This window comes from Genypterus blacodes, unplaced genomic scaffold (assembly GCF_046128005.1).
Source record: "Genypterus blacodes isolate CSIRO-AG114 ecotype Tasmania unplaced genomic scaffold, CSIRO-AGI_Gbla_v1 ptg000112l_1, whole genome shotgun sequence".
NCBI lineage: Eukaryota > Metazoa > Chordata > Actinopteri > Ophidiiformes > Ophidiidae > Genypterus > Genypterus blacodes.
In genome coordinates, this window is record NW_027466916.1 from 573,103 (window position 1) to 598,946 (window position 25,844).

At 44.9% G+C, this 25,844-nt stretch overlaps 1 protein-coding gene and 1 long non-coding RNA gene across 2 annotated transcripts; both read right to left on the reverse strand.

Moving 5' to 3' along the window:
• Positions 1-2,326: 2,326 nt before the first annotated feature.
• LOC143009624 (uncharacterized) lies at positions 2,327-16,797 on the reverse strand. Its single transcript, XR_012964700.1, has 2 exons — positions 16,448-16,797; positions 2,327-3,331 (listed from the first exon to the last, which is right to left on the reverse strand). It is a non-coding gene; the product is annotated as an uncharacterized LOC143009624 (long non-coding RNA).
• A 1,445-nt stretch (positions 16,798-18,242) lies between these two features.
• foxa2 (forkhead box A2) lies at positions 18,243-20,823 on the reverse strand. Its single transcript, XM_076161778.1, has 2 exons — positions 20,431-20,823; positions 18,243-19,779 (listed from the first exon to the last, which is right to left on the reverse strand). Exons 1-2 carry the CDS (start codon positions 20,500-20,502, stop codon positions 18,610-18,612), a joined length of 1,242 nt encoding a protein of 413 aa, XP_076017893.1. The 5' UTR covers positions 20,503-20,823; the 3' UTR covers positions 18,243-18,609.
• Between the last annotated feature and the right edge of the window lie 5,021 nt (positions 20,824-25,844).

A 25,844-nucleotide genomic window follows, 5' to 3' on the forward strand; every position in this document is an offset into this window, starting at 1 on the left:
GTTAACGCACAGCGCAGACGGAGTCGTCCCTGCGCTGACCCGTGACCGCCGTATAGCTGCCTGCTGGTTAGACTGTCAGCTCCATCGCGCCGCCATTAAGTTTTTATCACTCTTCATAAAACAACAAGGAGGCGTTTGAAGTGCCGTTCTTCTTGACTTTGCAGGAGGCGACTGGTTTGTCGAGATTTGTGCGAGCGGGATTTTGATTGAATACCTGATTCATTCGGTATGTTTACGTGCACGTGTACACAATAAAGCCACTCAAATCAGTGTAAATCAAAGTCAGAGTCAAAGACGATTGTGCCTCCACTTGCTTCATACTGAGATTACACAATACGCCGTGTTTCCTGGAATGCTATTAATTCTGTCCAACCTCTTAATAACATTTTTGTCTGAATCACTGTGCAAATAATTAAAGTGTTGAGTGCATGTAAGTGTGGTGAAAGATCTACTTTTGTGGAGAAAGACACGTTTAATATTGGGCGACACTTGAAAGAACAGAGCCAGAGCAGGTTGCTATGACAGAGCTTCTCTGTTCTCTGTCAGCCAATCGGTAAAGGCAGCAGGTAGGTTTAGCACAAAGGGCCCCTCCCCCTCAAGGAGGCCATTACTCATGAGCCACAATTTCCATAGAACAGAATATTACTTCTTTCTAGGTGTGGGCCTGTCAAAAGACATGAGGTTAATGCAGTGCATGGCTGCTTAAAGCGCACTTTGCTCTTTTCAATTTTTCACCATTGTGCCTGCCAAGATCAAAAGGGCCTTTCAACATGTCGCTGTGTTCAATGAGCTTTCATGTCTTACCTCATTACTGGAAAACTTTGCTTTGATTGAGCCGAGGTCTGAGCCGAGTTTGGCCGGACAATGGGCTGGACGACTTTCACCGTGGCACAATGAGGAGGCAACAAAGATGTTGTCTCAAATCCCTCTCGAGATGGTCGGGCCCCCGCGCTCTGTTGCGGCCAGCAGGGCCCAAGAATTACAGTAAGACCCCTAAAAGTGAGGATTTGTAACTCCTCTGATCAAACTCAGCTCACGGCCGTCGAAGGCTAAATCCCCGCAGGGAGCCGCGAGCAGAGCAGGAGAGGAGATGATCGTCTCTCAATCCATCTCTGCTGCCTTGAGTCCCTGACTGACAGACCCAGTGAAAGAGGGAACTGCACCGTTGAAATCTCCACATGTTCAGCCAAATGAAAGGAGTCCACATTACTACATTATAACTAAAACCTTTCTGGATGAAAGTGTAAATCAAAGCTGTTCCTCGATGTACATGCATTTTTCAATTTCCATTGTTCTTTTTTTAATTTTCTTTATTTCTAACATTTTGAGTCAGGGCACCAATATATTTTCCAATCATTTTTTGGGAAATGGAGCAAACAAAACCTGGAGAGAATCCTTAAGTATACACACTCCTCTGTGAGTGTGTGAGCCGGGCTGCAAAAAGTCAGAAAACCCAGACAGGAGTGATGTTTCACTGATCAGCAGCGGGTCTCACAGGAAAATGCTTTTGACCTTCTTCTTCTTGTTCTTCTTCTGTCTGTCTGTCTTTCCGTCCGTCTTGCTCTCCACGTCTCTGTTGATCAATCTGTCTCGCTCTGTCGCTTTTTTTACAACTTCATTTCCTCTCCAGTTGATTTCAATTGTTTGTTTTAAAACATTTTGATCATTTTTCCCTGCAATAATAGCCACTTTATAGGTTCCGGTAATTGCAGACTGTGAAAACCACAGTGAGTCAAGACGGCGATAAGCCAAAGGTGTCCCTGTGACCTGGGCGTGAGGAGAAAATGAAAATGAAATAAACTGCGCCTTGGTGTGAATTTTCCATCCCGGTGATTTTTCCCCTTTTTTCCCCGACAGAGCAGCCAATGAGAGGCGAAGGCTTTTGTTCCCGTTATCACGCGCTGTTCATTTGTCTCCCGGCCGGAAAGCCGTGTTAAGATAACGCCACCCTATCATCTGATTGTCTTATCGAAGCCAAGCGACACAGCACCCTCAGTCGGTCTGAGCAATCAGTCCAGACGGGATAGAAAGGTTAAGTGCCCTGAACTCCTCACGCTAAAGTTTTGCTTGAAGAAAAGACAGTAAAATGAACCTTCTGTAAACGCACACACAGTGTTTATTACATATTACATGTATTCAACATTAATTGGCTGTGGCATGATTGTATCACGCTGCCTTCAAGGGCTCCTTGTAAACTCACACTTCCCCCTTCAGAATGTTTAATCGCCACGTGTGATGCATTCAAGTGCTCTTGGTTGGGGATAAACAAAACAAAAAGGACCAAACAAACAACAAAATGGAAGCAAAATGTGCCTCAGGGACATAATTTACGAGTTGATATTGTCTTTATTTATTGGATGTGTGAGCATGTATGTGCCTTAAAGCTGCGTCTTCATACATAACAAACAGGATTATTAGGTCCCCACAATGTCCCAACACGCCCTCTTAATACACACACATCTCATAAACACCATACCTCACACAGCTGCTTGTGTCAACGGAACTGCAGTCCTATTTAATTTCTTACGGCCTCCTCTCGGCGTTTTAAGTGCGAGAGTGTGCAACCCCTACACAGCTCGTGACACTGGGGTCAGTGGAATTGCCCTACTTGAAGTAAGAGACGTTTAGTTTGGTTTGGAAAGTGAAAACTCGAACACCATTAATTTGTTTGCTCTCCCACTAGTCATGACCACAGCAAATGCCATCACCTCAAAGAAGTGCTCGGCCGTCCTCACTTTTATTTGTTTGTTTCTTTGGGAGGGTGGGAGACGTCGTGGAGCACGGGGGGCACGGCGGACGTTGGACCTTTTTTAAGGGGGCGGGGGGGGACACACACACACATGGGGGACTCTTTGCTGCTGTGAGAGAGCTAGGGAGCTAGCAAACAAGTTAGCCAGTGACAGAGAGGAGGGTGGTGGTGGTGAAGGGGGGGGGCGGGGATTCATTTAGCCAGGCATAGCTGCTCTTGTTTGTGGTTGTCCCTGACAGCGTCGGCAACGCTGCTCCAAAGCACCTGTGTTTGCTCACTAGCTTTCCCCCAATCTGCTCGAAAAATGCTGCGAGCATGTCACATGGTGGCCAGATAGCCCGGGCACCAAGGGAATACAAAAGCCGGGGCTTTTAGAACAGTTAATCATTAATGGAGGCCTCCCTTTTGTTCCCATTCAGCTCCGCGCTGACACGGGCTTTGATATTACATATGGCAGACAGGTCAGACGCTGATATGGCCAAGTACGTCCACGGCAGAGTGCTCTCATGCTCTCACGTCCCCTGACCCGGCGGGTGGAAGTCACCGGTGAGCAAAGCGTCCTTCACATGACGCCGTGTGCATCTGCAGAGGAACACAAAAACATCAAAAAGTTACTCATAAATACTCAGACATTATTCTCACTTTCCTGGCTTTGGCACTGAGTTACTAACCAACATGGAAAGTAACTAAGTACATTTATTTGTGTAGTAAGTGAAGAACAAATACGTAAAAATGTTCTTGATGGTTACAATGTAGAGCTGCTTCTTATCCGTCACACTGATCTGATGGTTACACTCACTCCTATTTGGCACAATTTTACATTTTACATTACTTTATCCCCTGATTTATCACGTCTGAGTTTTGGATTACCAATATAAACAATATCACACGTTGTATCATATGATCCATCTCCAAATTTGCCTGTACTATTTTTATCACAGCGTTTTCAAAAAATTAAAAGTGTATTATTTTTCCAAAGGCATTGATTAGGAATGGACAAACATGTCTGAATACTGTGTGATTCTTCAGTATTTAGTTCTGTTCCTTTAGATACTTGAGCATATTTGAATTCCAAACCTTTTTTAACAAGCAGGAAGTATTTGTGACTTTTCTGTGATGGACTGAAGGAGCTCAGGAGTATAAACACATGCTAGTATAGCTGTGATGAGCAAAATTACACAAAAATGTTCTACAAAACAACAAGTATGTTTGTGTTTAGTCTGCCTGGCAGGCCGGCGATGAACAGAACAAGTCTTTCATGGGCTGGAAGGCCATTTTGCCGTCCCGACAATTAATTAACATGGCCCTAATCTCAGTTTGCTCTCCATCTTGAACTGTCAATGGAAAGTCCGGGGCTCATTTCGGGGCCTGTCAAAGTGGCTTTAGACCAGGGAAAGAAAAAAAAAAGAAAAAGAAAAAAGCGATGCGTGAACTTGCTTTCACAAAGCAGGGCCACATTTATCTGGAGGGGAGATTAGGTTTACACAGCCACATTCTTATAAAGCACTAAAAGGCTCAGAGACAAACTCTTATCTTCCATTTACCTCGGCGTGCCAATGGTTCTTTATTGAAAGTTGGTCTCGACCCCACCCTCACCCTCACCCCCCCTCAGTGCTAATAATACTGTATGGGAGCTGGAGAGGATAGTGGGACCACAAACATTTACGGCTGAAAAATGCGGCCACAAGAGCGGGCAAAGTGGCCACTCGACGCAGGATGCAGGGAGCGCGGCCGCCGGCGGGGTCAATCATTAACGGCCAGCATTTAACCGTATCTGCTCTTTCGCACAGAGCAGAAGTCAAGAGATAAATGAAGGTTGTGTTTTTGGGAACGGAGAGAAAAGGCTTTGGGCAAACACGCCCGCCCTCGCCGCCTCGCTTTCTTTCTTTTGAGGCCTTGTTTTCCAGGCCGGGTTCTCACATCTACGAGCGCCGGCACTTCCTCTAAATCGACGGGGAAAACCCCCCCTTCAGTGTGTCTTTTTTAATTATTGCGTTCCATATTCCGTTTTAAGCCCCGTAAAAAGTAAATGAAATAACTGTTTGTTCAGTTCGGAGCAGCCTGAAACAGACGCTGGGATCGTAAAGCGAAAACATTTCATATCCTCTGGTTGCGAGCGTCACGCAGCTGTAAATCTTTCCTTCCTACATCCAGCTTCGACTTCACTACACCGTGTTTATTTGCTAACCCTGCTCGCCCATGATAAGGGCCATCGGTGTCCCCAAACTGTAGCTCGCAATCTCTCATTTCGCGACAACAAGCCCCGGTTTCTCTACCTTCTGTCTGAACGGGCGGCCCGGCAGCCTGCAACAAACAACAAGAGGAGGAGGGCGAAGAACAAAACCTAGGTGCTAATAAATCCCCTGGCCTGGGCTGGAAGGAAATAAATTAGGTGGAGTGGAGTCAAAGGATGGGGCTTAACAACTGTATGCGTCAAACAAAAGTTCCTGTTTCAGGGGGGAAGGTGGGTGATGGATGGCTCGGCAAACATAGTTGACATACCTGGCCAATGCCATGGGCCGGTCACAACCTAGGACTGAGAGGGACATTGTGTGAGTGTTTCAGTGTGTCTGTGTGTGTGTGTGTGTGTGTGTGCTGGGCTCATCTCCTCTGAGGCTTCCTCCTCCTCCTCCTCCTCCACCCGGGCCGTGGGGATCCCTTCAGTCAGCAGAGCCCTGTTTGACAGAGACACGGCCTCCATATAAATCCCATCCTCCTATTTATTTGATGTGCAGTTCTACTCGGACGCCTTTTCGATCCGTCCTCAGGGAGCCACGCATCTCAAAACACTCAAATAGTCTGGGTGCAACGATAAGCGCCGGGGCCGGGATTGGAGTCCCAAAATCCCAAATCCTTAAGGAGCATTGTTCCGAGAGAGCCACAGAGAGGGAAGGGGAGGATAGGGCAGGGCTGGCTGATGTGAGGATGGAGGATGAGCGCAGTTGCCATATTGTCTTTCCTATACGAGTGATACTCGGATGATAAATATAAGTTCCTCGGTTCTGTGTTTCCTCGGTGTGTGTATGCGGTTTGCAACGCAGGAGTGCGGCTCAGTGCGGCGTGCAGAGAGTGAGTGCAGGAACCTTTATGGGGAACACCCAGGAATGTTTAGTTAACTCGCCCGTCGCATTCAAGCATGTGTGTCAAAGGTGTTTACAGGGTGTTGACATTCACACATTGGCAGAGAGGTAACGTGTGTGTGTGTGCGGCGTTCAACGTGCCCCGTATGGAAACAGACAAAGTCCCAGAACCATCAGTGCTCTGAGAGAAAAAAGAGGCATTATTGTTATTGTTGTTATTATTTATGGAATGACCAAATATTAGTGGATATGGATACAAAGTGGGAAATCTCTTATTTTTGTGACCTGATTAACAAAATGTTATTTTTGCTCTGAAAGCAGATATTTGTCATAAGTAAAATGGCATCACTTGCACACTTATATTAATATATTTTTGAGGAAACCAGCAGGAAGTTATTTCATTCTAAATGGTAAAAGATCTATAGGATTGGAGTGAATGATTTAATTTGTTTAATTGATTTTGCTGTTTGCATATTATTAGTATATGCAAATATTATTAGAATGATTTGATGATAGTGAAGAATTGTATTTATTCCATATTTTTATGAATTGATCATTATTTGTTTTACTCAATAGATACTATTACAACATATCATATTTTACAAATTAAAGGTGATTAAGCTTAACATAAATGGCTGCTGCCGTGGCAACATCAGCTTCCAAATTTCTAGCGACCAAATCAATAATGGATCATCACTGGAATAACAATGTAAATAATTAAAATAAGATAGAATAAAATCATGTATGTTTGACTTATTCTCCACATTATAATAATATTTATGAACATACATTTATTGGTTAGAATGTTCATGTTTTCATATTTCTATCATTTCTCTTTCCATGATTCTAAATTATTCATTTATTTCTTTGTGGTCAGAACATAAACTTTAAGTCATAATTCCTCTGATAGTAAAATTGTGTTACCGCTGATAAAACCAAGCTGATAATATGGTTTAATTTCCCTTCAGGTGATATAACTCAGCAATAAACCACAATCATACAGTCATATATCCTCTGGCTTTAACTATGAGCAAACAGGACGTACAAATATAACATTTAATGCTTTAGAACAAAACAGTACCACAATCATTGACAGTTGAAATTAGGAATTATATAGAGAGAGAGAGATCATCTTCATTTCTTTATTATAGATAAGGGTCATATCATTTTAGTTAATGTATTTCTATAATGATAACTGTATTTTCAATCAATAAAAACAGGCCATTTTTTATTGGTATTGTGAATTATATTTCTTTCTATATTAAAAAAGAGTTTTACACATTTAAAATTCGATACCATAAACATGAAATATGTCAGGTTGAATTTAAAGAAAATGTGTAGAAAATGATGCACAAGAAATGTAAGATTAGAGGGAAATTGAGTTCACATTAAAGGGAAGATAAAGAGGTTGCATATTATTTTCTAAATTCAGATTTTTTTGTAAATGGGTTTAAATTGATCATGGCTTGTTAAAACAGATCAATACAAACAATTTAAATCATATCTAAGCACAGCAGCAGTCCCCAGACCTTCCTCTTCCTCTCTCAGAGCCTCTCTACCTTCCCTGCCTGCCCCGGCCCTGTGACCACCCACTGAGAGCCACACTTTGGGCCCCGGGCCAGCAGCTCCACAGGTGACAGAAACCCTCACCCTGCTAAAGTACATGTACATCCAATTATTTTAGGTCACATCCCATCAACATGTAGCCGGTGAACCCTGCGAGCGGGCAGAAAGCTGCAGCCATCACTCACGCTGACACTGCTGGAGGTAATTGGAGGAGTGTTGTAAGTTTCCTATATGACTCACAGACTCTTTCTCCACCCTTGAATGCTGGAAGATTGCAGGTCGTAGTGAACTTAAAAAGAAAAAAAAAGAGTCCTCTCAACTCATAAATTACACGGCCATGGACAACCTTAAGCGGTGTTGAAATGCCTGGAACGGCGCTTTATTTCAGCGTTGGTGGAGCGTGAAGCTGAGAGCACCACCCCACAGGCAGCCAGGCTCTCACAGGCTCAGATGAGGCGGCCATTTATCAAACCATACCTGAGTTTTGACACGCTGGCTAAACGCCGTGGCGCTACACACCAAACAAGCACTTATGCTATTTCATAACGCTGCTGCTCTTTTGTGGCGTCGCCTCCAAAAACAGGAAATACCCTTTTTTTTTATTATGTGTAGTGATTTAGAGGTGAATAAAGTCTGGTCTTAAAATGTAAAAATTCAGGCCTAAACAAAAGGTTTTCTCTTCCTGGAACCTGTCTTGGCACAGCTAGTGGCAATAGTGTCTCGCTTTGAAATGTGATATGACAGATTAAGAGCTTAGTCATTAGAATAAACCTTTGTGAAATCATCATCAGCCGGGTTTTCACCGCCAGGATGAAGAGTCTCTTTCCCTCAGTGTGTGTGTGTGTGTGTGGAAATACCTCAAATTAAAGGCATAAATAACCCAAATAATGCGTATGAGAAGCATATCGCACACAAACATCCCAAACACATGACTTAAACACTAAATAAACCATTTTCCAGCGTGTACTTTTACACATGTGGCAGTGAGAACACAGCGGCTGGGATCAAGTGTGTGTTTGTTGTGTGTTTTCTCAAAGGTTTTTCCTCACAATGTCATAGTGAGTAATAGAAATCATCCTCAGTCTGACCACCCAGGGGGTCTCTGACACACCACAACCTTTACAAAGGGGGATGGGTGTGTGCGTGCGTGTGTGTGTATGTGTGTGTTTGTGTTTAGCCTGCTCACACACACACACACACACACACACAAACTCACACACATGAATATGCTCCTTGGTTTTATGTGTATTGGTCCTCTGTGACATTTGTTTCAGATACTTCTGCTTTTGTTGTTTTTATTCCTCTACAGGGAAGCGAGCGCGCTACTTCCATTTCCTGCCATGCAGACATTTCACGTATTGAGAGTGAATACACATTGAGAGGAGAACTGGTCAATGTAAATGCAAACACAAACTAACAAACCAAAAACAAAAGAGCACAATATGGATCCTCCTGTGTCGGCCAGAGCCTCTACTCTTCTACTCTGGCTGTGTTTGCCCTCTCTTCTCTCTGGAGTTGCCATTAGGTCATATAATGACCACATCTCCTTTCTCCCTCAAGAGCCCTCGGAAGCGTTCTGCGTTTGGCCAGCAAAGGGAATCTTTGTCACGCTGCACAAAAAACGCACTCTCTCCAAGCTATTTTTGTATTTTATTGAGCGTTAAGTGTGTTTGTGTCGGCTTGTTCAGTGTAGACCTTTGTTGCTAATAGATCCGCTTAAAACCAGACCATCCGTCCCGAAAATAAGCCTATATTTTCTTTACTTGCACTGAGAAATTAATGTTTGGGACTCCATTGTAGTAAAAAAGAGCATTTTTCCGTTCTGTTTCTCATTTTTTCTAAGCGGCAACTGCCAAAGCAAATTTATGCCCGCCGTCAATATATGCAAAGACCACTTGGGTATCGTTATCACGCTCTGTGCTTGACTTGTGCTGCCTCCTCTAAGAAGAGAAGAGGGGTCAGTCGTTATCCCCCCTCCCCGGGCCGCTGCTCTGCCTTTTATGGCTCAGACACAGAGAGAGAGGGATTCAACCCCTTAAACGAGCGCACATGCTAAGGTGAACAGAGATACGAGATTGTGATAACCTGTTCAATTAGACGGGCAGAATGTGGGTAGATAAATGACCATACAGTATTGCCTACAATGGGAATTAAAAGTATAGGGCAGCTGGGCTCTTATCTAGCCCGGGTAGAAGAAACCAGGCAACAAAGGGAGGCCTAAGACTAAGAGGCTTGATGCATGGGAAAGCCATGGGCCAGCCATTGTGGCTGCCCTTCTGCTGAGCAAATAGTCCAAACTGTTCATTCCCCATCTCCCATTCTCTCGCCGGTACATTGTTTGTGTCCTTGCATTTCATTCTGACTGGGGAAGATTGCTCTCAGGGCCAGTGAGCAAACAGTCCAGAAAAGAGCCAGCTATCTCCTGCCGTTCCCAGGAGAACTAGCATTTTTATTTCAGCTCCAAGCTGTCAAAGGATTGGAGAGTTTATGTCAGGATCCTGAATTAATTGCTTTAAGCCTCGGGGCCGACGCCGGCGTTTTTATCACCAAATGTTCGGTAAAATGTTTCCTAGCAAATTATGCAGCCCCCGCCGCCGCCTCTCCCAGTCGCCAAACATTTGGTATTGGATACATACAGGATGAGTTTCTGCTACACAAATGATGTGTTTAGTTGTTGTGACAGCACAATGGTGTGAATAGTGATGGGCTACGGCACGGCTGTCAAGGATTTGGTGGAATGAAGGCAAACAGCAAACTTTTGTGTGTGTGTTTTCCCCCTCTGTATGACGCTAGGTGCACGAGCCAAGCTTGGCAGTGAAATGAGTGAGCTTACAGATGCCTCAATAAACCATAGCTGTTCAGACATTTGGTGGACCGGGCTTTAAAGGCTCCAAACTGTCCTCTGAACTGCCAAACTGACTTCAGAACCGTCTGTCATCCCCACATCCGTCCCTTGCTACTGCTTGCTTAATAGCTCAACACGGAACACGTCCTGCATTTGGGTTTGCAGCACGTACCTCATGCAAACCTCCACTGACCAGTGAAAGCATTAATATCGACATCTGTATTGTTATTAGCTGAAAATCCGATAAATTGACAACCTTGGTTTCATCTCCATCCGCTGCTTCCAGCCGGTCTGCCTCATTTAGTCTACGCGCAGATTTTCAGAGCATGAAAATGGCTGCAGATTTCTAAACATCATTACGCTGGAATATCTGGACGTTTCAGCTCTCTGTTGGCTCTAACGCATAACGCGCCAAAAACAACACAGGGACGGGTGGCCCGACAGTTCCACATCAATAACTGAACCTGGAATCACCATCTGGACTTTGCTTTTCTTTACACAAATGCATCTGACACAGTAGTGGACCATTATATTTGCATCTAAAAAGCATTAGCCATATTTCACCGCGCTAAGCTATTTGTATGGATTAGTCCCTTTATGCCCTGCCTTTTATTCCTCCATCACCGACTAGAATGAGTCAAAGTAGTTTCATTCCGCTGTACACCATGATATGGAGGCGATTGCGAGGACGCGCGCTGGTAGCCTTTGCGCGGAATTTGCATCAATATATAAACGCAACTGTCCCTGCCAGTCGCGGCCCAGATGAACGGTTGGTTGTGACGAGTCTGAACCCACAGCTAATTGACTAACAAATACCTTCCACATGGCACGTTCGGGATCACAATGCGTCTCTGCTCTTATCGAGATGAAGGGTATCCACTTTTAAGCAATAAATCTGGCAGCTGACTTCTTAATCTGACAGGATATTAAACGACAAACGATGCGATGTTTCTGTCAAAGTCAAGCAGGCGAGGGTTAAATAGTGTGTGTCAGGGGACTGCTCTGTGGAGGGGGGAAACATCAGCCCTCATCTTTCACAATAATCTGCTCGACAGCCCCGTAGACACCACCCAGCTTTCCTCAATCCTCCAAACCAGCATCCGTCTATCCATTATAAACAACACACAAGCATTTATATGGGATTAAATTGGGGATTAATTTGATTGGAGACAGGGTATGGGAATTCATTAGTGGGCTGACAGTGGCACTATACATGGGGGTGAATTTAATTTGAATCCCCCTTGGGACGCACTAAGGGGCACCGGGGGGCATGTTGAAATGGAAGTCTTTAAGACAAGGGGGGTATTGTTCACCACTTTAGATTTTCGATTTGGTTCCGCGGGTACGGGCGACGGTTTATTGCTGTTGATTGGTTGTTATCGAATTGAGAGCGAGGCAATGCGATTAGGTGAGAGCGGATGGGGATAGACTGACTAGAAGACAGAGAGAGAGAGAGAGAGAGACAGAGAGAGAGAGAGAGACAGAGAGAGAGAGAGTATACCTAGCTCTCAGGTTTGTTCTTGTCTATCTACATGGACCAAGCATACTTCCTGTCACCCGTACGACCGTCGAGGGGTAAATACGGGGGTTCTTCTGCTCAGTTTTGACTCCGGCTCATACGGTATTAAAATGAGCGCATTATTTGAATGTCAGTGATTCTCATGAATGTTGAAATGGCATATCTGCGGCGAGGCCATTCCCGACAAGCACGCCGAGGTGTAAAGCAGAGGCATTAAATTCAGCTTGGACGCAGATTACAGAATTCAACCCCTGCACAAAGCCAGACTGCCGCTCGCTAAATTGGACAAGTCCCATTGTCAGACGGCCTATCGCCGCACTCGTGTCTGCATAGGCGAACACATGCAGGACAAAATATTACGTAGTTTGTTATTCCGAGGACCGCGCTGGGGGCACACGGGCTTGTTTGCCTTTGCCGGGAGAGGAGATTGGATTGGGGGTTTAAATGAATCACTGGCGCGCCACGTTTATAGGTTTCATTAACTTTTAATGAGTTGGGTGTCCTTCGCCGCCATTGGCTGGCAACGCTCGGCCTTCACTTCCTGGAACTGGAGCTGAGGGGTTTGGGGGGGAAGCGAGACGCGACGCTGCGGCGAGTTTGGCTTCCGCCACCGTTGGACATGTGCTGCTCGGGTGGAAATGGGTCAGAAAAGGGGGATATAACGCGGTCGTATTCCAAAAGCCCCAAGCCTCAGATATCCATCAGCTCTGGCAAGTGCTGAATCTAAAACCTGGAGGTGTCGAGTCTCCGGGGGAATAAAGGAACCTTGGCAGATCAATCACAGCCGAGCAGGGATCCCTTTACCACAGCTGACTGACATATCGTTTCATGGTAGCTTTGCCAACAAGGTTTGATCTCAAAGACTAGCATGAGACCCGCTGGGAAATGCCTGTGGAATTGCCAAAGAGGAGGCCAGGAGCTTGTGTGTTTGTCTGCACACCTTTCCTGCCCGCCACCTAAGCAATATACTATACTTCATATATTTCCACCATCTTTAATCTCCATCCCAATACAGTATCTTTCTGCCTGGCTGATCACACATCTATTATCTGCCGTGCTCCTCCTGTACGCTTTATGATTCTCCTTCACAGGCTAATCTCCCCCTGCAGCATGTGGCCGAGCTTCACGTCAACACTCCTGAGGAACAAAAGGCCTCGCTCGTCATCTTCACTGTTTTTTTTATCTCTGACACCGAGATGAAAAGTTCCTTCCTCAGACGCTTTACATTATCTCCAGCATACCTCCATTTCTAGATGGGTTTTGTAACGGACGGCTGGTCTCTCTCTCTCTCTCGCCCCCTCTCTCTTTGCGTGCAGTGCCATACTTTACAAAGACAAACACTGACCATCCATCCACTTTCCAGCCTATAAAAGCGGTGGGGCAGTGAGAGGCGCCCCGTCCTGGCCTGAATAGATCGTCTTTTAGGTCACTGCATGTCCCACCAGCTGCTGCCTCACACTAGTCAATGGGCATTGTTGATGGATCTCTCTCTCTCTCTCTCTCTCTCGCTCTCTCTCTCCCTGTCTGTCTTACTGTCCTACACTGGAATGTCACATAGTCGTGTCAGAGGAGTGCAGACACATCACAGTGAGCAGCCGCATTCTCACCCCGTTCATCCCTCTCTCTCTCACACACACCTCCTTTTCCATCACATCCCCGTGCTGACCTTTGTACGTACATATATCTGGATCCATGAAAAAAACTCCACATCTGTGCATTGTATTGATGAAATTTTCAACATTTAACATTAAAAATGAAAGTTCATCTGTAGCTTTGATAATGACTGTAAATTATTCTCTAGCAGCACTTTGGTCCATAATATCTCATTGAGTAACAACAACAATTCATAGCAACACGTGGATTTTTTTTTAGTGCAATCTTATTTTATAGGAAAATAGGAAAATGATGAATGAGATTATTTCAAGGCAGAAAAGGGGCTGGTTGGTGTTGAGGTAATATATCGTAAAGATGACAGATGATTGTAAGTCCAGAATCTATTTAAATTTATTTAGTGATGGCTTGTTTTTCTTTTTAAATAGTGAAAATTGTATAGTTAAAAAAAACCTTCACTTCCTAAAATGTGAACCAAACTAATGAATTTAAGCAGTTTATCATTCTGAAACACAAACACACAATAAAACAACCTGGACAATAACTTTTTGAATGTTGCTAGGTTTAGCATTTATACAATTTTAGATTCTTATTTTGACCTTCAATGTTATGGATGAAAATATTGAAAAACGTTCTGCTATATCTTTAAATCTGCCAGCCTGTTTATTTATTTAGCAGATAGTAACACCAGAGGACAAATACAATTTATCAAATTATAAATCTAACTAATTTAATCAATTTAATGTATTTGCACTCTCTGGTGCAAACGGACCGCGTTTTGTTTTATTTATTTGTTTACATGTAATGACCTCACACTTACATATTTACATATTATGCTGATAGACGGATGTGTTTGTGTTCGTTAACTTTAAAGTTTCTTATTGAAAATGTATCCAATCATAAAAACTAACAAGATAATAAAGCTTAAATACACCAGCTATTTTAATTCTATTCTATTTTATTCTACGAGTAATTTACTGAATAATGTATTTTATTATCAGGAGGCTATATAGGAAAGCAATAAATGATAATTAAATCGATCACATCGTCTTCTCCACACGCTTAATAATGGAAAGAAATATATTAAAATTCCGCATATATTACATTTAATGAAACGTGTAACTCGGCAGATCAGCGTGAGGGTCGAGTCCCACTGTGGACACGGACACGGAGACTCGTCAGCCCGGCCGAGCCTCGATCCTCGGCCCCCTGCGGAGAGTCAGGCTGAGGTTTGACTCGTTAATAAAGTGAAGCAGCGTAGTTTCCCCGCTAAGATCCCGGATTAGGAGCGTTTGTGCTGAAAGAGGAGTTAAGTCTGCAGAGTGCGGACGCTCCCTCCCTCACAAGGCTGAGACAGAATTACAGCTTGTTGGACCGGTGTCCCGCCGTCGCCATGGAGACACATCTACTTGGGTGTTCCAGCGCGCTGCGGCGCATGTAGGTGCGGCAGAGACGCTGTGTGTGAAAACCATCTAACCCGCAAAATAACGCGCACAGAGCCGCGCAACGTGATGAGTGCAGAGGCTGTAATTAGAGCAGAGAGGCTTTATTAGAGCAGCGAACTATCACACTCAGATTAAAGGCCTAAAGGGAGACAAGTGCTCCTGCGCCCTCAGGGGTTTCATGCCTTATTTCAGCAGCTCCATATTTCCCTCTGTCTTGGAAAATTGCTGCCAAGCACTGCACCCTTTAGCCCAGATTCAGTCGACGCCCATGGGTGCAAGCGCAAAGGCGTGCAGGCTCCTGAGTCACAGAGGCCGAGCAGCTCCTTTAGAAAGCACCGCTGCAGGGAAGAAGACCTGCTCTGATCCCTGACGGGAGACAAAAATCATCTGTATATGGTGTAATTAGAATGGGGTCATAAATGTAGATGTGAGCCATGAGAGCAGCGTGGGGCCGCACAGCCTGCGCGCCTCCTAAAGAGCGTCTGAGCGCTTTGTGTTCTCTGAGAAAGAGGCCTTAATGAAGAAATATGCAAATGCGGCAGAAATCAGGTTAGCGAAGTAAAAAGGATCAACAGGCTGGACCAGCTCTTATTCCGTTGCTATAACAACAGATGGGTTCGTCCACAGTGGTGCTGCAGAGGAATGGAACAAAGTTAGGAGAGGAGGAAGGTGCTCTGCCCCCCCAGTCCCCCTCTCAGCGGGCACTGACGGGGGCTCGAACCCGCGATCAGAGGGTCATAGAGCCGCGTTAGGACGCAGTGTGGCGACGCTCCATCATTCAGACTGAGGCCGAGAAATAGATTATATTTATATTATTGCTATTATTACCCATTAATATTATTTCTAATATTATTTCTAATATTTCTTATATTAATTATTATTATTGTTGGTGATGATGATGATGATAATAATAATGATAATAATAAAATATATATAATTAATATTATTTCTAATATTATAAATGGAAATAATACTAATAATTTCAGTGGATGAAAGTCGAACGAGGAAAAATACTATCTACTACCTCTTTTATTTATAACAGAAATTGCAGTTACTTCTAATGCTCCAGTTGAAACCTATGTCATGTAAACACCTTCATCACTGCGCTGCTCGGCTGCATCTAAAGTCCTTCAGCAGTGAGGAGCGGATCAGCCTCATGCCATCAAATCCAGCAGCAATGATATCAATCAGCCGCACACTGTAAAAACAAATATCCAACTCACACACACACACACTATTTCTTCCTTTGGCTTTAATCTAAATATCTTATTGATAACTACAGAAGCATCCTGACTTCGTGCAGATCTGAACTCTCCCTTTTCCCGCCTGCAGCATCTGGAAGCGCGTGGACTCACTGATCAATCAATCATTCTTTTAAAAGTTACATTTCCAGAAAGCGCGCTGTAAAAATGCCAAAAGTGAAGTGGGCCTGGAGCCTGAGACACAGACTGGTATACCTGCAGATCCGCTCCAACACAGCGATGCTTCATCCAAGCAGATCAGATGAGATCTAAACCCCCTCCGCCCCCCCTCCTCCCCCCTCCGTGCACATCCGGCAACAAGACATGGCAGCTCCCTTAATGCAGAGCTAAAACCTAAAGATGTATAAGATGGAGTAAAGAGGCTCCGTACCTGTAGAGGAGAGGCCGGGCTGTGTGCTGCTGTCTGCGGGCTGCTGGCTGCTGGCACCGCCGCTCAGGAGCCGCTGGAGCCGCTTCGCCTGCTGCTTCTGCAAAGGGCTCCAGACATCACGGCATTTATTTGAGCTCAAACTCTGTCACTGTTGACTTTAGCACAAAGCAAAGATTTCACTGCCCCGCTAGTTAAAAAAAATGATTATTTTACAGAGATATCGATCAGCGCGCTATAAAAAAAAATCAGCTTAGCATTATATGTCTAAAATGAATAGAACCAAATTTAATGTCTGTGTAAATTTACAGAGCCGCCGGCGTCCTAGTCAAAGTTTACACTCGTGCAATTTGGTTTTGCGTGTGTGTGTGTGTGTGTGTGTGTGTGTGTGTGTGTACACTCTTCCTATATGTGGGCATAGCCTCCACTCCATTGTTTACTGGCTTTGTTTATTCGCAGATCACGGCTGTTTAAAGTGCGATCTGTAAAGAGGGTCTGGAGAATAAACGCACACTTTGGGCTCTACGTGTTCAGAAGGAGAAGGGAGCACAAATGTCCCCCAACTCTCTCTCCCTTTCTCTCTCTCCCTCTCTCTCTCTCCCTCTCTGCGGCCTTGGATTTGAGCTCAGTGGGGTGTGGGGGGTGAGGCACGGGGGGCTTCGACCATATAAACCTTCTATCTTATCTAACGAGGCTCAACAGGAGGGGAGGGCCCGGCTACTTTAAGGGACCAGGGCTCAGACAATGGAGCCCCAGATTGCGAGCAGAGAAGTTAGAGCATCAACATTCAACAGAGTCTGTCCCCAAATCAGAGTTCTTTTCCAGCAGCCATTCTCCTGCGCCACGGGAGGCTGTTTTATGTGACAATGACACTTAATCTTACTCTCTGTATGTGTGTGAGAGAGAGGGAGAGAAGGAGAGAGATAGAGAGAGTGTGTGTGTTTGTGTGCGTGTGTGTGGCAGGCTCGGGTTTGGAGTGACAGTGCTTCTTTCTGGGTCACATGTGTGGGAATCTGCCTGTTTCTCTCCCAAACCAACCCGGGGATAAACGTGTACAAAGCACTGTGAGGTTATTCACTTATTGTGTATTTATTTTGTGTATTTCTGCTGAAAAACACACACTTTAGTTTATATTATTGGAGTAGATTTTATTTATAAATACTGGTTTTGCTTCATTTGCTTCTTCATCCCTGCAGCATTTGACTCCATCTTCCCTAGATGTGTATTAAGACACGAGCACTATTATTATTGTTTTTATAGTGGAACTATAATTCAACAAGAATATAACATAAATGTATGGATTTTTATATGGATGTTCACCTGATATAGAGACTAAAGGCTCTGCTGAAACACAGATTATTATAACAGCTATAGATGTAAATCCATAGGGCTAATTAGGAAAGGAATCGGTCTCAAATTGTTTTAAGTGTGGATTTTCTCAAAAAGCAAAAAGTGGATTCCAAAAAATATTTTTTTGTGTCGCAGTGACCACTGCATATTTTAGTTTTTTCGCATTTAATGTGATTTTATTGATTTTATTTTTAATTTAAGAAATTCAAGCTACTGATTTTACGTGATGTGATTTTTTTTCCTGCATTTTCCCCTCAATTTAGATTTCAGCTATTTTCGTATTCATACGAATTAAATGATCACATAATAGATCAACTTGTGCCAAATGTTTAATGTTACAAACTCTTTTTGTTTCTTTCTAGAATAATTCTGAGCTACAAATACTCCTAATAATAATAATAGTAATAGTAATTGTAAAAAATCGTTCCATTAAAACACAACCATCATATTCAGAAAACAAAACCAATAACACTTTAATATAGATTCTGTTCTTGTCACTACAAGAATACACATATACAAGCCATAAATAGGAATTACACAAATGATTGAAGAAATCCTGCGAGGCATTTAAATTCCTGTGTGAATCCAGTGATGCGTGTGGCTAATTTACAGCGAGCTGTTTGTCTTTGGGTCCAATCCTGAAGCTGCTGAACAGATCTGTCACATTATCATTATTATCAACATACGCGCTCAAAATAATTAGGCTACTAACAAACTCGACAACTAAAACAGTGGGAAACGTCAAAAATATCTGGAATACATATTATACACAAACTATATATTTTTACAAATGTACAAAGAGACGCAAAGAGCGTTTATGAGGAGTTCATGATGGGCCTGGAGTACACGCCTTGGTAGTAAGTGGAGTCAGGTATGGAGGAGGAATCCAGGCCGGCTTTGCCCGCCATGGGGCCCATAGAAAGAGCCCCGGCCATGGGGGAGCCGTAGCCGGAGTAATGCATCACTTGCTCGTAAGTCTTTAGGTCCATTTTGTGGTGCTGCTGCTCCGAGGACATGAGGTTGTTGATGGAGAAAGGGTGGTTGAAGGAGTAGTGATGCTCCGGCTTCAGGTGCGCTTCATGCGCCAGCACGGAGTGATGCTGCGCCATGAGGTGCTGCCCCTGAGCTACCGGGGACGCAGCGGCGTGCTCCGGGCTCATGGCCTGGCCCGGTTTCAGGTCCGACATGGACCGTTTGTGCTCGCCGGAGGAGGAGTTGGAGTGCGGGGACTCGTTGCCGTTGCAGCTCTCTGAGCTGCTGTTGGTGGAGCCTCCGTCTCCCTTACGGCCGGAGTCCTTCACGGTCTTCTTCTCGCACTTGAAGCGCTTCTGCCTCCGCAGGTAGCAGCCGTTCTCAAACATGTTCCCCGAGTCCGGGTGAAGAGTCCAAAACGAGCCTTTGCCGGGTTTATCCGGAGAGCGGGGCACTTTGAGGAAACAGTCATTGAAGGACAAAGAGTGGCGGATGGAGTTCTGCCAGCGCTGCTGGTTCTGCCGGTAAAAGGGGAACAGGTCCATTATCCACTGGTAGATCTCGGCCAGTGTCAGCATCTTACTGGGAGACTGCTGGATGGCCATGGTGATGAGGGAGATGTAGGAGTATGGCGGCTTGGCGTGCGTGTAGCTCCTGCGGTAGGTCTTTGGGTCTCTGGACCTGTTGATGTTGGACTGTCCGTATATGGGACTCATGGCGTTCATGTTGGTGTAGGAGCTCAGGGCGTTCATGGACGCGGGCTGAGCCGTCATGGGGCTCATGCTGGGGCTCAGGGCGGCGCTCATGGCCGTCATGCCTGCGCCCATACCGTTCATCGCCCCGGCGCCCGGTGACATGCCGGTCATGGAGGGACTCATGCCGGTGTTGACGTAGGACATGTTCATGGAGTTGGCCGTCATGTTAGCGCTGCTGCTCATGCCGGACATGCTCATATAGGTGTTCATCGAGTTCATCCCCAGGCCGGTGTTCATGTTTCCAACCGAGGTGTAACACTGCGGAGAGAGAGCAGCACTCATCAGCCTCACACACAACAGGGATTAATTATTCATTCATAAAAGCAGAGTGTTTACGTGGTAATAATATTAGTGTTGTTTGAGTCCTAAAGGTTGTGGTGTTATGTCCCGGTCAGGTCGTTTCAAAATATAAACCCAGTCCCGCACGATGAAGTCCCCATCCGGTCTGATTATGAAATTAGGACGAATTAAATCCCGTCAAATAATCTCATAAAAAAATCTCAGTGAAATGTTGACAGCTGGAGAGGAGCTGCGTGTCCGCGCAGGAAACTGCGTCTGGAGCGCAAATATTTGAACCGATCTGCCCCCCGAAAGGAAAAAGCTCAAACAGCTGGAATGTTTGTTGAGCGTAAACATAACAGAGGGACAAAAAAAACACATTTAGTAAAGAAACATATAGACTTATGAAATTATAATCCGAGTGAAAAAGTGCGCCCCCCCCCCCCCTCTCCTACATGTCAGGCAACTTTGTTAGTAGAGCGGCGCTGCGTGGAGATGGGGGAGGATTTGGAGGCGCCTCAAGTCAATATTTGATCACAAAGTTAATATTATCTCAGGGCTAATATTGAGTTGTATAAAATGGGATCGGCTTTAGACGAGAGGAGAAAAATATATATTGAAGGTACCAACCTCGGGCTCTGCGTAGTAGCTGCTCCAGTCGGTGTGTTCGTGTCCTTCCATTTTAACTGCTCCGAGCATCATGGAGGACTTTCCGCCAAGCGTCTCCCAGCCGAAGCGAAAAACGGGCGAAAGCGTCTCTAATCAGAAGGCGCCGGTGGGGGGAAGACTCCGCGGGGTGTTCGGGGTGCTGGGTGGCGGTCTGCGTGTCCCTCTGTCGGGGATGCGAGGCGCATGTGTCGCGGTGGTGTCAGGGAGCTCGCGCGGCCGTGGAAACGCAACGCGTCGCTCGGTGCCCGGAGTGGAAATGACGCTGAGCGCCTGTTAGCGCAGTGATATAGCGGAGTGCGCAGCCAAGCCTCCAATCACTACTTCTACGCCTTTGGGCCCCATTTGAATAATCTCCTCACACCTAGGCGCGAGACTCCTCAAGCTGCCTCCCCCCCACCCCACACACACACACCCTCCCTCCACCACACACACACACACACACCAACACACACCCCCAATTGTACACCTGCGTCGACTGAAAAGAACAGTTTCATATGAAAAGCGTCATTATATAAACTGGATTTATTGTGTTTTTCGGGGGGCTGGGACACACACACACACACACACACACACACACACACAAACTGCCAAAAACAATGTTCGTTGTTGTGCGTTTTTCCTTTATGCACATCCTCCACTTCAGCCTGGATCTCAACCATTTACTCTCTTTTTTTACACCATAATGATAAAATATTCCACACTAACAGCAGCGTTATGAAAATTAAACCATCACGTCACGTTAATGAATTAATACTGAAACGATCAAGTCTATGAGGAATAAACAAAACATATAGATGTGACATCATCCTTTATATATAAAGGCTCTATTTCCTTGATCTTCTGTTGTTATCACACTAAAGGGCATAAATCATAATCTATGTCCTTCATATGTGGAGATAATCAAATATAAGATGATCACATTCCTTCTCTTTTGCATTTAAACTCTTTGTAGTGTGAGTTTAGCTTTGTCAGCTCACGGTTGTGCGATTTTAAGCTTAGAAACAAGTCCAAAAAACGATCAAACACAAATGTGTCCTCACGTTCTTGCAGCAGCACAAATGCAGCACAAAGTCCTCATCACAACAACAATAATAACAATAATAACAAGAATAATCTTCGTGTTTCTATCAGCAGTTTATTGTCTCTGTGGTGCCTTAGTGTCCACAGACAGCTGAGCGCTTATTTCCTTAACCTGGACGGACGAATTGAGGGTTTTAAACGTTTTAATTAGTGTTGAATATGCGAGACAAAGCTCCACAGCGCCCTCTGTCGGCCTGCAGCCCCCATGGCCTCGGCGTGTGTGGCACATATGGCGCCTTACGAGCTGCAAACCGAGCATCTGTCGAGCGTCTCAGGATCGATGGAGGGTTGTGTTGCGTTTTCTTTACGTTTTGGCAATAATGTGAGTCCCAGAGAGGAGGAACACGTAGAGCTGCACCCCTCACATAGAGCTGCACCTAGAGGTCACATAGAGCCGCCGTTGGTCCCAATAATCACTGCAGCGCCAGTGTTTTTATTGATATTTGCTGATCAGCGTCTGGTATCAGTTTATCCAAATGTTTATCAGACAGGTTAAAGCCCAAGAGTCTCAGTCTCTCTCTCCCCCCTCTTCTCTCTCTCTCTCTCTCTCTCTCTCTCTCTCTCTCTCTCTCTCTCTCTCTCTCTCTCTCTCCCTCTCTCTCTCTCAATCTCGCTCTCTCTCTCTCTCTCTCTCTCTCTCTCTCTCTCTACACTGTATTTGTGTGACACAAACACCCAGGTGAGGCTGCAGTGCGGTGCCAGCCACGTGTCAGCGGTTGTACATCTATTTGACTGCATATTTACGCAAGAGCATAACTATCAGTATAGAGCCCCATTAGTAAAGGCGAGTAAACCTGTCTGTGTTGACGAGGGACTAACAGAGTCTGCTTAACTTGGAAATGAGATCATGAGAAAAACCCTGTGTGTGTGCGTGAGAGAGTATATGTGTGCTTGACTGTGTGTGTGTGTGTGTGTGTGTGTGTGTTTGAGGATTGGGGATCGCGCTGGCGGAGGGTGAGAGGTGGATTTTGCGCTTGAGAGTCATTGAGCACAAATTCAGCTTTCATCCATTGTAAATATAATAAATGGGTGGAAAAACAGTGGAGTGATTGAAAACATAAATAAAGGAAATAATGTAATAAATGCATATTGTGTATTTAGGGGATTTTTTAAAATCTATATGAATACAGATAGATTGAAAATGTACAGTTTGAACATGCATGTAGGAATTAAAATATAAATAAAACATAAAGATCAATAAAACATGGAGGTTCAATAATACTCAGAATGCATTTAAATGGAATTAGTTTCTTGTTTTTTATGCACAAATAATGTGTATTTAGCAAATGTTTGCAATCGCACTCTTCTACTAAATATATAAGAGCTTCTAAATTAACCTACATCCGGGGTTTTGTCGTCCGTTGCCATGCTGCAGGTGTAATCTGAGCTATTAAAGTCTGTGTGAGTTTGCAGTCACATTAACTTGTGTGGTCCTAATGAAACACACACACACACACACACACACACACACACACACACCGGCTCCTCTGGTCCCGGACGGTCCCTGACCTGTGTGTCACCGTGTTCCTGGCGGAGTCGCGGCTCAGTCTGCCGTTAATGTTCAACCTGCGCGGGTCCCGTCACGTGTCCCGGTGGGTGAAGGTCACGGTAGTTACAAAACAACAGAATAGAGTGAAACACACGGGACACTTCATCAGATCAGACTGTGTGTGTGCGTGTGCGTGTGTGTGTGTGTGTGTGTGTGTGTGCGTGTGTGTGTGGACTTCTGCTCTTTTACTTCTGTAGCAGTGAGACAATAATAATTACGATTATTATAATAATTCGCTCCCTGTGGGCTCCTCTTCACACACACACACAAACTGTCACGCTGGTGTCATTTTCTTTTATCTGCCCGCTGCAGCTCATCAGATATGTCAGTTACAGTCACACACACACTGACGGTGCTGCAGTGAAGCGACGGTCAGTGTGTGTGTGTGTGTGTGTGTGTGTGTCGCTGCTGTAGTAATGTAGGGCACTGATGTTCTCTGTGGTGAAACATTAAAGGAAAATAAATCAATAAATTGCGCCAGAGAAATGCTGCAGATAACAGAGAGAGAACATTTAGTGTCAGGAAGAATCTGTTGGCTCAGCTTTCATTTAAGTTCAGTCAGGAGGATTAAACCTGAATTCATTTGTCACTTGCAGCACATTTAATATTTATGTTGATGTCACCACTGTAAAGAAACGACATTAAACGCAGATTTGATGACAACAATAATGATCATAAAACTCACAGATTGATTAATTTACACACACAGAATATAAGGATTCATTTTATTTTATTTCATGTATATATTTTTATATACTGTGTATATTATATTTATTTATTTGCAAGTAGTTTTCCTATAAATATTTTAAATACACATTTTTATTTAGTTAAATTCAAGTTTTGCCTTCAGGCTCAGAATTAGTTTTATATTTAGAAAGCCTGAAATGATTCGATCATAAATCTCTGATGAATTCATTTCTCTCCTCTGCCGTCTGCTGTCGTAGCTTCAGGCTTTGATTTGTAACCAAACTGCTGTGACTTTCACCCTCGCTGCTCCAACATGCAGAAACTAAAGCTGCATCTATTGTGGATGCTTGTGTTCTCTGGGTCGTGATCACATTACACACGGGAGGAAACCGACCAAAGAATACAAAGCTGCACGTGTTCTTTATTTATTCCCACATGAGCCCAGCAGCTCTGTTGATGTGCCTCTCTGCTTCCTCCAGACCTGAGCTGAGCCTGGATCACCCAGTCCTATGATGAGCTGTGTTGGTGTTGCATTTCACACATTGAGCTGTCGATCCTTCGCTGGTTATGACAAACACAAACACTCAGTGATGAAAGTTTAATGAGTCCCAAAGAATCAAAGAGGCACAGGAGTGAAAGTGCTGAAAGTGCAAAGACTGGGGAAGCTTCAAGAGAGGCCCTGGAGCTCTGCACCTAAAGGAGTCTGCAGGGTGGCCGGGTGGCTTCCTCGGGGTCCTCGGCAGGGGGATGGAGACGGGTGGGTGCTCTCCCTGCTCATTGAGAAAAAGGCGGAACTCTTGGAACATTCTTTCAAACACCCAGGAGTTGTTGGCAGTAATGTGTTACTTTAAGCTCCAACTTTCAACTCTGCCTTTCATTCTGGGACTTAAAGTTTCACTTCAGACTGTCGCTCTCTCTCTCTCTCTCTGGTTTCATGCACCTGAGTGTGCCGAGGCCTCCGCATCAGGGCGGGCGGGCGGGGGTCACGGGGTTAAGCAGGCAATTTGTCAAAATAAAATTAATAACGAGAGGGCGCTTCTCTCAGAAAGTGCTTAGAGAGAAAAAAAAGTGTTTGCTGCCAACTTGCCTGTGGTGACAGTAAACATTCCAGAGCCGGGATGGAGTTTGGACTCGCCATTATCTGCCACAGCTGTGACAACGCCTGTTGGCCGCAGGTTTGTGGCTGGCCACGCTATGTTTACCTGGAAATGAATCTGAAAAGCGGCCGGACTGGGAAGGCACACAAGCCTGCTAAATAAAAACCCAGAGCGGGCGGCTGCAATGAGATGCATGTGGGAGGGAGTCCAGAGTTATTGCGGTGGCCCCCAGCGGGTCAGGGCGCAAACACCGGCGTAAACGCACTAAGGATATCCTCAAATACACACCTTTTGATATTGAGAGGAATGCAGGGAGGAATGCGGCTGGATGGGCTGTGTGTTGACTGTATCCAGGGCATCGCAGATCCAATACTTCTCTCTTGTGGTGTTAAAGGCGCTTGTGTTGACCGCTGCCCTTCATTTATCACACAAGGTGACAGTTTATCTATAGGACCACAGGAGTAGAGGGACCTGGGCTCTCATAAGATGCACAGGAATCGGATGACGCCAAACAAGCTTGAGCATTAACTCGTTTGAAATATAAAGATTTGAGTTACGGAGATCCCTAATCCCTAAATGTAGACGGCATTAAGCGTTTTACTCTGAGGTGTGGCAGATAAACATATATTTAGCATAATAAGGCCTCTGATCTGCTCAAATGCTCCACTTGTAATGTCTGAACTTTCCCAATCAACGTGTTTCGGATGCGTATTAGAGCCAAAAGATTTAATATCACCAAATCAGCACATTGTTATTCATTAGCGGACCAACTGCAGAGTCAATACACATTTAATCACAGACTGCAGGCAATTAAAACCAGAGAGGGTTGGTGGGGGGTACGTGGGGGGGCCGGGGAGGGAGGGGGGGCAGTATAGTGCTATGTTAATTAAAGCTGCCGGGCTCCCATGGGAAGCACGGCGCCTAAATATCACCACAATCAAACCGGGGCCCATAATCCAGAA

Coding starts and splice junctions, on each gene's coding strand:
- foxa2 (XM_076161778.1), bottom strand. CDS start 20,502: ATGATGCTCGGAGCAGTTAAAATGGAAGGACACGAACACACCGACTGG. Junction 19,780..20,430: donor GCTACTACGCAGAGCCCGAG/GTTGGTACCTTC, acceptor CTCTCTCCGCAG/TGTTACACCTCGGTTGGAAA.